Genomic DNA, 10,550 nt, shown 5'->3' on the forward strand with positions numbered 1-10,550 from the left:
CATTGTTATTATATATATATATATATATATATATATATATATATACTTATTTATTTTATTTAATTTTGTATTATGATTATTGTTGTATTTTATTTATTTATTTATTTTGAAAACGAGGCTATAAGGGATAGATGTAGAGTCTGTTCAGTAAGGTTCATTTAAATCATCTATCATGCAAAAGGAAATGCTGCAGTTGCAGGCGTGTCCATCATCAGCACCACAGCACAATTTATACTGGCCTAAATTCCTGCATCCAAATGTCAAAGAAAACATATAGGCTACAGTAGGGTAGGGAATTTTAATAAGCTAAAGCAGGTAGACAGTTTAGGCCTATATTAAATTCTTATTAATTTTAAAAGCGTCACTACTCTGCTGCAAACAAACAAAATCATCTTAAACCAGCCTAAGGTAGTCTGCTGGTCTTATAGCTGGATTAAATTGGTCTCATATCCTGGCCAAACTGGTTGAACTGGCTAAACAGCCTTGTTAAGCTTATTCAGCATGTCTTTTAGTTTGACGAGTTTAAAAGTGACCTTTAAAACCAGTCAACAGACCAGCCAGCAGCCAGACTGGTAACCTTTATAAATAAAGTAATTTATGGCATTGTCTGCACCATGATATATGACCTAGGAAGTCAATCAATCTAAATAATCACTCACTCAGAAATTCTTGATTATTTAGTACAGAAACTACATTGCGTTTGAGGCAGTGGTTGCCGGGTGATGGTGGGGGTGGTTTGCAGGAAACAATTATGGAAACAGGGGCACTCCTCAAGCACAGGGTCTGGGTTATAGCCGCATTATAGAAGAAGACACCTAGAAAGAGGGCCAGCCTAAACAACCTGCCGTCATCACACAGAACAGCTATACCCCATATCAATATTTGAATTGACCTGGCCTGCTTTACATAGGCTATAGTATTGTTTCAAAGCTCACACAGGTGTAGCCTACTGGAGAACTATAAGAATGCAGAATATCCACAAGACCGTTTGAAATCAAATTCATTTACTCGAAATAAATTTAGACGATATCCAGGGTAAATAAGGGCACAAAACTAAAGAGAGAGAAAGAGAGGGGAGGACTCCTTGTGACCTTGTCCCCTTTGGATCTGCATCAATGGCCCTGTCTTTAAACACAGAAAAAAAAAAAAAGAAAAAAAATCAAATGTATCGACTTAAAAGACATCAGATGTAGGCTAGGTCGAACTAGCCTTTTTCCATGCGCGACAATAAACGTTAATATTAAACTAAAACCAAAAATCCAATTACATTTGCTATAAAAGCGGAGACCTTTGGGTTGGCAATTGTGGTTCTGTTTTTTGAGCATCATAACGTTTGGCATCTGCTTGGCATTCATGTCGACGAACGAATTGCGTGAGAGAAACACTATTAAAATACTCCAAAGCAATTTCCCAGGAAAAGCAGCATTTCCAAAATATTCCAGATCCGCTCCTGCGTTCGGTATTCATTTTTAGCTATATAATGATTATCCAATGACTCGTTTACTTAACATAGGCCTATAGATTTCATGATATTTCTTTCTTTCTTTTTATATTTAAAATAAAATTGTTGTTATTATTGATTGATTTAAATAGGCTAGTTTTAGAAGGCTACGGTTACCATTTCTCCGTCATCACAGAAGTGTCCAAATCACAAGGTCTTTGCATTTTCTCCGCGGTGTCAGGTAGACCAGACGCAATTTCAGGCGTCAGAGAGGCTCGCGCTGTTGTTGAGCCAGTTGTATTGATGAAATGCAGTCATAGCGAAGGCAAGGACTTCATCAATCATGCCAAATTATAGCCAAAACTCTGCCATTAGACCTGAGAGACATAACGTCCCCACAGATAAACAACATTGTAACGACAAGCCTTTGATAAATCCATGGAAATAAACGAAAAAGAACGGGCATTCTATATATTGCAAAAATGACTTGTATTTTGATTAAATAAAACTTTTATTGTTTTCACTATTTAACTTGTTGATGATGATCGAGGTCGGGCAAAGTAATAAAACGAATCATAGCTTTGTTTTATTAGGAGTAAGGGGAAACCGGCGGTTATCACACTTTTTACACTAGTCAGTATTTGTCAGAGTAGGTTTATTTTTGAAAGATAATTTATGGGCGATTAACTAAACGTTTTAGCTAAAAAAAAACAAAACGTTTTTTTTGCTGCTGTTCTTTTAAACAACAACTAGGCTACTGTAGTTCTCCTAATCGTAATTGCATAAATGTGTAGGATTTAAAACGCATGACAACTCGCCCATACTTTTATATCCTTGCACACAGTGCAGTCTTTTCAATTAAATATATCAGTTTCTTGTATTCAAGCTTAAATCTCAGTGTGAATCAAGTGAAGTGTCTAATAATCACATACTCTTTTGCTTCAAATGAACTGGGAAACGATAATCTTGTGATGTCTTTCCTATGCTAAATCATCTTGGGGCGAAAAAAAAAGTATAAACAATTACATTCAATGCGATAATAGTTTTGTCTGTGCAGTAAATGTCTGCTCTCTTATTTCTAAGAAGAAATTGCCGCATATAGATTGTTTAAATGAAGTTAGTCGCGTAATTTATTTAAATGGCAATTTACGAAAAACACATTCCTAACGTAAATTAAAGGCATAATCTAGGTTGTTCAACGCGTGAAAATGAAAAAAAAATCGTATTTAATTTAAACATGCATTTTTTTATGCTAATGATCAGTGGACACAATGAACAAGTGACTATGCAAACAGTGATTTTCAAAGTTTTATTTTTTTAATACAATCTATAAGTGCGTAAGTCCAGTGTTATCATTCTGAAATCTATGCTAAACAAATCCTTTCTGCAATTTAACTACAGTTAAGCAGGTTTGTTTAAATAGAATTGCATTTGCTGGATAAATACCTAATTAATGCAGAGTCAAATAAAAAGAGACAGATGAGCTGTAATCTGTTTTTAAAATTACAGTTAATTCAGCACTGAATAACAGTGGTCAGAATTATGTAGTTGTTGCCATAACATTTCACAAATAAATGCTGCAGCAGTTTTCTGAGTGGTTGAGTGCTCATAGTATTGTGACATGGTAAATATGCCAAAAATAAAAAAAAGTGCAAAAGGAGAGAATTTACCCTTTTAATTAAGGGAAAACCCACAACTCTTAGTTAAAATACTCCAAAATAAAATTTAATGTTTATAAATCTCTATACTTAAATATATACATTATGTGCAAATAAAATGTCCAACATTAAATTAAACTATGCAGTGTGTGAATAACAATTTTACGTGTTATTGTGTATATATATTTAGTATTTTATCCTCACTATTGGCACCCAATTAAGTCTGAATAAAAGAAAAAAGAAAAATACCTACATTTATGAGCTGAGAGTAAATATTCAACTAAAAGACATGATGTCCAATGAATTATCTGAGAAATAGAAAAGGCTTCTCTCGAACATACTTACGATGTTCAGATGAAACAGATAGCTGATTTAATTTGCTTGTATATGAAGTATTTGTGTTAATATCATTTATATGATTGGAAAATGGTCTAACAGAATGTGATGAACAACAACACAAAAAAGAACATCAAAAAAAAAAAACTGTAGAAAGGAAGAGGACCAAAAAAGGTACCAAACCTATGAAATATACATAATAAAAAAAATCAGTGCATACAATGTCTCACAGGATTTCAGTCTTCTCAAGGAAGATGAGACATGTGACAATGCACAGACACAAAGCCTCCTAAAACAAGAAAAGTACACACAGAATTAAAATTAAAAAAATGCTTTTGTTCATAATCAATATTATAGGTGTGCTGTTTTAGTCTGTCAATTCTTTGATATCACAGTGACTGTAGACTGAATGTCTTAGACTTGCCTGAATTTTGTAGATATGGCAAAAAAAGCTGACATTCATTTGATACGCATGAGAGGTTTCCAAATTAGAATGAGGAAAAAAAATAAATAGATGTCTTTGTAAATATGACGCAGGCCCCATAAATTCTACATTCAGATTTAACTGACTTCATAGCTTATCTCATATATCTTCATGTAGCTACATGGTTTTGCATGTTTAAGCGGGTTGTGGTAGATAAACCTTGTCGCTACCATTGCTAGCCTGCTAACAAATGACTTGCTTTGCTGATTCTTCACATTGTGGCTGTCCTCCACTCCTTTGCAATGCAGCACATCATATCAAGGGCTTCACTCACAAGACTTCAGTTTAAAATGACCTGCAGAGTTCTGACAGTGTTTCTTCCAGTTTCAAGCAGAATCCTTCCTAGTGCAGTCGCTAATGTTTTACGTGCCAGCAGTCTCTCTCTAACATGTCAAGTGCTGTAGTGCCTAGGCCGCCACGTGACCGATCAGATAGATGTTGTCATAGAGGTGCCCTACAAAGTCCTCGCTGATGTTCTGAGCAGCCCGCCGTGTGTTTCGGATAAACTCCCTCTTGGACATCTTGTTCTTTACGTGAGGGCTGGTCATCTGTCGAGCCACAAAATTTCTCATTTTAATGTACTTATACATTATATATTTTTTTATAAATTAATTTAATTTCACTGATATAATTATCACAAAGCAGTTGCTCATTTATATTAATTTATATTAATGCAAACTGTGATAGTCTATTTATCGTTACATTTTAACAGACAATGTTGGATTATTTAATTTACTGGTATACATGAGTGCAAAAAGTTTGTACAAATGCTCTTTAGTTGCTGTACATAACAACATTTTCACTTGAGTTTTTCCCTTTATAAATCCTGATTCTGCATACTTCTGAGAATTTCTCCAAAATTCTCTTTCAATCATACCTACACACGTCTGTTTAAATTTTTAAAGCTACGATGAGAACGTAAAGATTGAAAAAAAAAAAAAACGATGGAAGAGTGAGTTCTGTCAGTAATTTATAATAAATCTTCCAGCTTGTACAGTGGCACACATGCACTACAAGTCACATGTTATTGCAGAAGATAACTCTGATTGGTTGGACTCAGAGCTGGGTCCTCATTTGCTAACACTTTAAGCCAGCAGGCTTAGCTCAGTTTTAGAAGCAAATGACAGTGTTAGTACAAGGATTTCTCACATGTTGATTATACAAAGACAAGATCATGCAGATAGAGCTACCGACTTAAAATATGGTTGACAAATCAACACGACATCACAAATCCTGTGATTGTATGTACCAATACTAAAACCAGTATTTCAGCTTTAATTATGGCAAAAATCAGTGTACGTCACTTGTGACCTGCTGACACACCTGACAATCAGCAAAACAAATCACAGTGATCTTGATGTCACAGTTACACACTAGATCACTCTGTAGTATAAGTGCCAGTCCGGAATCTTTTATGACTGTGTTGTACTTCACTTACCAGGACTTAAGCCCACTTCCTGCACCAGAGTGGGGTTGCAGGCACAGAAACGATGAGAAAACTTAGTGATGAGGGTCTCCAGGTACTCGCCCCTCTCCTCCGGGGCATGAATGTGTCTGAAGAAGTCTCTCAGTGCATTAGGGAGGAACTGGTTACTAAAGTTATGAAGTGTGACAAGCTCATCCAAGACATCTCGCCTGCAAACACAGTAGTTTTAATGCACATTTTAATTCTTATCAGCAGCAGAATAGTATTTGTCCCTCCAAAACTAAATTTTAATCTACATTTTTGTAGTTATTATCAGCTGTACATTATTATTTATTTATAACGTAAATTTGTGTGTGTATAAATATATAAATCGACTGTGCCCTTATTTGTTTTCCTCCAAATATGAGCAAGGTTCATGGTATTGATATACATAGCTTGGTGTAAGTTATAAAACTGCAGGTCTTATACATTAATAATATATATAAAAAAAAAAAACAATAAACAAACCGTTCATCAAGATAAATCCGCAGCATCTTCCAGTTCAGCATTCTGGTATAGAATATAAACTTGGCAATTTCCTTCGGGTGGTCCACAAGAATACCTCTGGACATGAAGTAACTGATACCCTGAATGAAAGAACCCACATAAAACAGGGTGTGGGGATTAGGAGGAAAAAAGAGAAGGAGGGGGCACGCTTTTTTTACCAGACACCGCGGTTTAGTCCGGAGCAAGGCTATCGCATGTCCTTTAAGTGGACAGCTAAAGCTTTGCTAATCTAACCTAAGACATGAGCGAGGGGGAGTCAAGACATTCAAATGCATCTTTGAACAGAAAAGATGTTTTAAGAGCAGCTTGCATGAGAGAAAAGCCATCAATTTAGTTTTAATCCGGGTTGTGGTCTAAAAGCCTATGTCATGCACCATTATTCATACTACCTGAGCTTGTAAAAATAATATATTTAGTCTGCAGTATGAACATTTCTGGCTTATGTGGGAATTTACAGGGTGGAGAAGGAAACAGTCATATTAATCATAGCTAGCTGGTCAGAACTGTATTTCCAAAGCACATCGTGGCTATGATCATTTCTCTGTTTCTTGCCCATTTAAACATTAAATGGTTTGGCCTGTAATTAAAAAGTCATTATTGTGGCAAGACAGAACAAAAGCTTGTACTTTTTGTACCTCTTGCTGGTGGGCGTTGAAGGTTAGACTTCCTTCATCTAATTCCATGTAGAGTTTTCTATATGAAAATCCAGATGGAAGCCTTCGGTTGTATATGGAACAGTGACCCCAAGTGGACTTGCACAGGCTAGAGGGCAGACGAAGAAAAACAAGAACATGAATAGGAGAAATGCTAAAACATAAAACACTTTCTTTATTAGTGAAAATTTGAAAAAAAATTTTTTTAATTCTTTCTTTTTTTTATGCTCACCAAGACTGCAATTATTGAATCAAAAAATAACATTTTTGTGTGTGTAAACTATGATACGTTACAATTCCAAAGTTTGGGTTAAGTAAGATTTAAACGAAAATTATAATAATAATGCTTTTATTATTTATAAGTCAAAATATAAACATTTATAATGCTACAAAAGATTCCTATTTCAAATAAATGCTGTTCTTTTGAATTTTCTATGCATCAAAGAATCCTGAAAAATCATCATTGTATCATCATTGCATGAATGTATCATGATTTCCAGAAAAATATTAAGCAGCATATAATATAATTAACAAAAGTCATTATTAACAACTGTGTACCACCAATAATAGATAATTAAGCAGCAAATCAGCATATTAGAATGATTTCTTAATTAAATAAATCCTTATTAAATCTCTTTTTTTTAAATTGCAGCCTTGGTAAGGATAAAATATTTCTATCAAAAATGTTTTTTTTTATTAATTAATTCATTCATTATTCCACACTTTTGAGCAGCAGTTTATGTGTTTCTTGCCTCCCTTATGCAGTTCTCTCTCAATTATTATTGAGAAAATATTTGAGAAAATATTCAGACAAGATTTCATGTGGAAGCTAAACACATCACTAACCCCTGCCACAGGTACTCATCATTGCCCAAGTCCTGCCACACACAGGAGGCCAGGCACAGGTCGGTAGCATTCAGGTAGGAGAGGATGGTGATGCTGAGTTCGGGAGGCATCATCTCAAGATCGATGAAGCCCTGCTCCTCTTTGCCTTTGCGGACGCGCAGCAGATGGCTGATGTCGGTGCCGGACACCTGACACTGTGGTGTGCGGCGCTGCTGCAGCGGCTCAGCCAGTGGGGGCCCCACCCTCCGGTCTCGCTCTCTGTCCCGCTGGAGGAAGCACTGTTCACTGTACTGCTGCTGCAGCTGCTGGTTCCTCGCCACCCTCCACAGACCCTGACCCATCTGCAGATCTGAACAATGTTGCATTTGAGTGAAAATTCAATACATATTACATACATATATGTCTTCAGCCCTCAATGCATTAAAATGGTATACTATGATACTAGTTTGTGTATTTAAAGCAGCATTTACACTACAGGTCAAAAGTTTGGAATAAGGGAGATTCTGTTACTGTTTTTTGAAAGAAGTATTTTTTTGCTCATCAAGGCTGCATTTATTTGATCAAAAATAAAGGAAAAACAGTAACATTGTGAAAAATTACTACAATTTAAAATAACTGTTTTTCTATTTTAATACATTTTAAATTTTGATGATCAAACTGTGATGGAAATGCTGAATTTTCAACAGGCATTACTCCAGTCATTAGTGTCACATGATCCTTCAGAAATCATTCTAATATGCTGATTTGGTGTTCGATCATTATCAGTTATTGGTGCTCAATTATTAATGGTTCTTATTATCATCAGTGTTGAATGCTATAAATGCTATAATATACTTTTAAACAATTTAATGTGTCCTTCATTTTTTTTTCTTACCCCAATCTTACTTGTGGAATGGTAATGGATGACGGTTTTGAAAATATATTAAGCAGCAAAACTGTTTTCAACATTGATAATAATAAGAAATGGTTCTTGAGCAGCGCATCAGTATATTAGACTGATTTCTGAAGGATCATGTGACACTGAAGACTGGAGTAATGATGCTGAAAATTCAGCTTTGCCATTACAGGAATACATTTTAAAATAAAATATGTTAAAATAGAAAACAAATTTTTATTTTAAATTGTAACAATACTAAAGTATACCAAATAAAATATAAAATAAAAAAGTATTCCAAATGTTTGACAATTTACCTTTTCAAATGTAAATTTTAGTTTGAAATTGATTAAATTGAGTTCCTGCATTACTGCTGAGCTGTAGAAAACTGATATGTTGCATGTGTAACACTTTTTTTTGTTATTACTGAGAGTTCCGGGTCTTACAGCAGATCAGTTTCTGTTTTTGATTTCATATACATTAAGCAGAAGAAGCTGATGTAATCTCAACCACCTGAGACATTTGATATGGACAGGCTATCCTGCTTTTATTTCTTGTTTTGCTGAGAGCACTTGTATATGATGTGATCTCTTTTTGTATTTATTTATTATTAAGTTAAAGCTTTGTGTCTAAAGCCTTTTATCTCTCCGACTTCTAGTATAAACTAAACCAGAGTAATCCAGAGGCCTCAAGCTCTCAGCACTTTATTCTTGGTTTAGATCATTTCAGTTAGGTCTCCGAATCCTTACCTCATCACAGCAAAACAGCCTCTAGGAAACTGTTTTTAGTGCTAGTGTGCAGAAGTCAGCTGGGAAATAAAACCCCTGATGGCAGCTTTATCTCCACTGCAGTAGCACTATTCCTCTCGTGGAGATACGCATTAAGCCTTTTTATGTGGCCCAGTCTGACTCCCTCCAAGGGCCTTCCTCTCTAAAACACGTCTCTATATATGAGAGGCCTTGTTATTCTTGTCTTTAATGGCCTCTTGAATGCTCTCTGGTTGCTCTCCTTGTCGCAGAGCCTCTAACATGGCAGCCTTACTTATAAGAACTTGACATATACTTGCTCAGAACTGATGTAATGCCACTGCACCTGCTCTTTGGCATTCTGTAGGAGGAGCTTGGGAATTCTTAGACCTGCTTAAAACATGGACCGGAAATCTGAACAAGGTCAATGAACTCTTACAAGCAATTTTCCTCTGCTTTGCCTAAGGGCAGGAGCAGCTCTTAAAAGAAAACTGAAGTATTCTTTTAAATGATTAAAGTTATTATTTTGTTATATTTTTATTGTTATATTTATATTAAAGTTATATTTTGAACATCTTTTTTTCTGCAAGATATGGTGGATTAGCTCATCTAACTCTTGTTGTGTTTCTATTAAAAGTGAAAGTAAACAGGTCTAGCAACCCCATGCATGTTTTATTAGTGTTACTCTTGACAACAAACTGTTTACTGTAAATTCTGACAATACAATGACAAGCAAATACATTTTAGGTCAGTTGATTAAGCAAAAAGTACTTAAAACGTAGTATAAACCCTGACCTAAATGTTCTGTCTTTATTTGCATATCAGTAGCCTTTCAGATTTTAGCCATAACAAAGGAGAACTCATCTGACACATTTCATAGGCATAAACCATATAAACTTAAGCTCTGAGACGTTATATATTAAATAAATATATATTATTTAGGGTTTCACTCTACTAATCTTGAGAATGTTATGACTGACATACAAATCGAGGTTTTCTACAGCTTTTATATTCTAAGCAAAGGTTTTCCATCAAGTTGGGCTGAAGCACAAAGTCCCGCCTCGCTCTAAAACAATTGGTTGAAATGCCAATTTGACACATAAACTCGAACTCTGATTGGACGTTGCGCAAAATGATGCATGGAACTCTTCTGTTTTTATTTTTGCAGCGTCAATCGCTCAAAGCAGCACCACCCACCTCTGTGTATAGAAATACTTCTACCGCCGCCGCGACGAAATGACTTGCTGATCTGCCACTGTCTCACGGATGAAATTATCACAGTCCTTTAACAGGAGCCCAGGACAGCCATCTTGACAGCTCCAACGCTGCGCTGCTGATCGAGGTGAGACAATCCTGTGACACTATTATCATTCCTCAGCTCACTCGCTCCTCCTGTCTGTCCCTCCTCCTCCTCCTCTACCACTCTGGCCAGACTGACGTTTCTTGTTATGGGTGGAAGTGACGCAAATCTCTCAGAGTAAATTTACCACAGGTACATACACTTGCACTTTCGATTGAAAATCACCATGAAAATAACCCC

General features: G+C 35.6%; 2 protein-coding genes across 3 annotated transcripts in view; one reads left to right on the forward strand and one right to left on the reverse strand.

Annotated features, from left to right (window-relative positions):
- Window positions 1-3,325: 3,325 nt before the first annotated feature.
- On the reverse strand, window positions 3,326-10,285 carry LOC107676676 (F-box only protein 8-like). Its single transcript, XM_016471301.1, has 7 exons — window positions 10,208-10,285; window positions 7,391-7,739; window positions 6,527-6,653; window positions 5,853-5,971; window positions 5,358-5,554; window positions 5,235-5,242; window positions 3,326-4,467 (listed from the first exon to the last, which is right to left on the reverse strand). The coding sequence occupies exons 2-7, from the start codon at window positions 7,729-7,731 to the stop codon at window positions 4,327-4,329; spliced, it is 933 nt and encodes a 310-aa protein (XP_016326787.1). The 5' UTR covers window positions 7,732-7,739; window positions 10,208-10,285; the 3' UTR covers window positions 3,326-4,326.
- LOC107676682 (centrosomal protein of 44 kDa-like) overlaps window positions 10,286-10,550 on the forward strand; it is a 17,509-nt gene continuing 17,244 nt past the window's right edge. The window contains exon 1 of one of the 2 annotated variants that reach the window (XM_016471312.1): window positions 10,286-10,352. The gene's annotated coding sequence lies outside the window, so the exon portion shown is untranslated. Of the gene's footprint in view, window positions 10,353-10,467; window positions 10,503-10,550 lie in introns of those variants that run through there. The other variant, XM_016471310.1, reaches the window with a different exon arrangement.

This window comes from Sinocyclocheilus anshuiensis, unplaced genomic scaffold (assembly GCF_001515605.1).
Source record: "Sinocyclocheilus anshuiensis isolate Anshui unplaced genomic scaffold, SAMN03320099.WGS_v1.1 scaffold76, whole genome shotgun sequence".
Lineage (NCBI taxonomy): Eukaryota > Metazoa > Chordata > Actinopteri > Cypriniformes > Cyprinidae > Sinocyclocheilus > Sinocyclocheilus anshuiensis.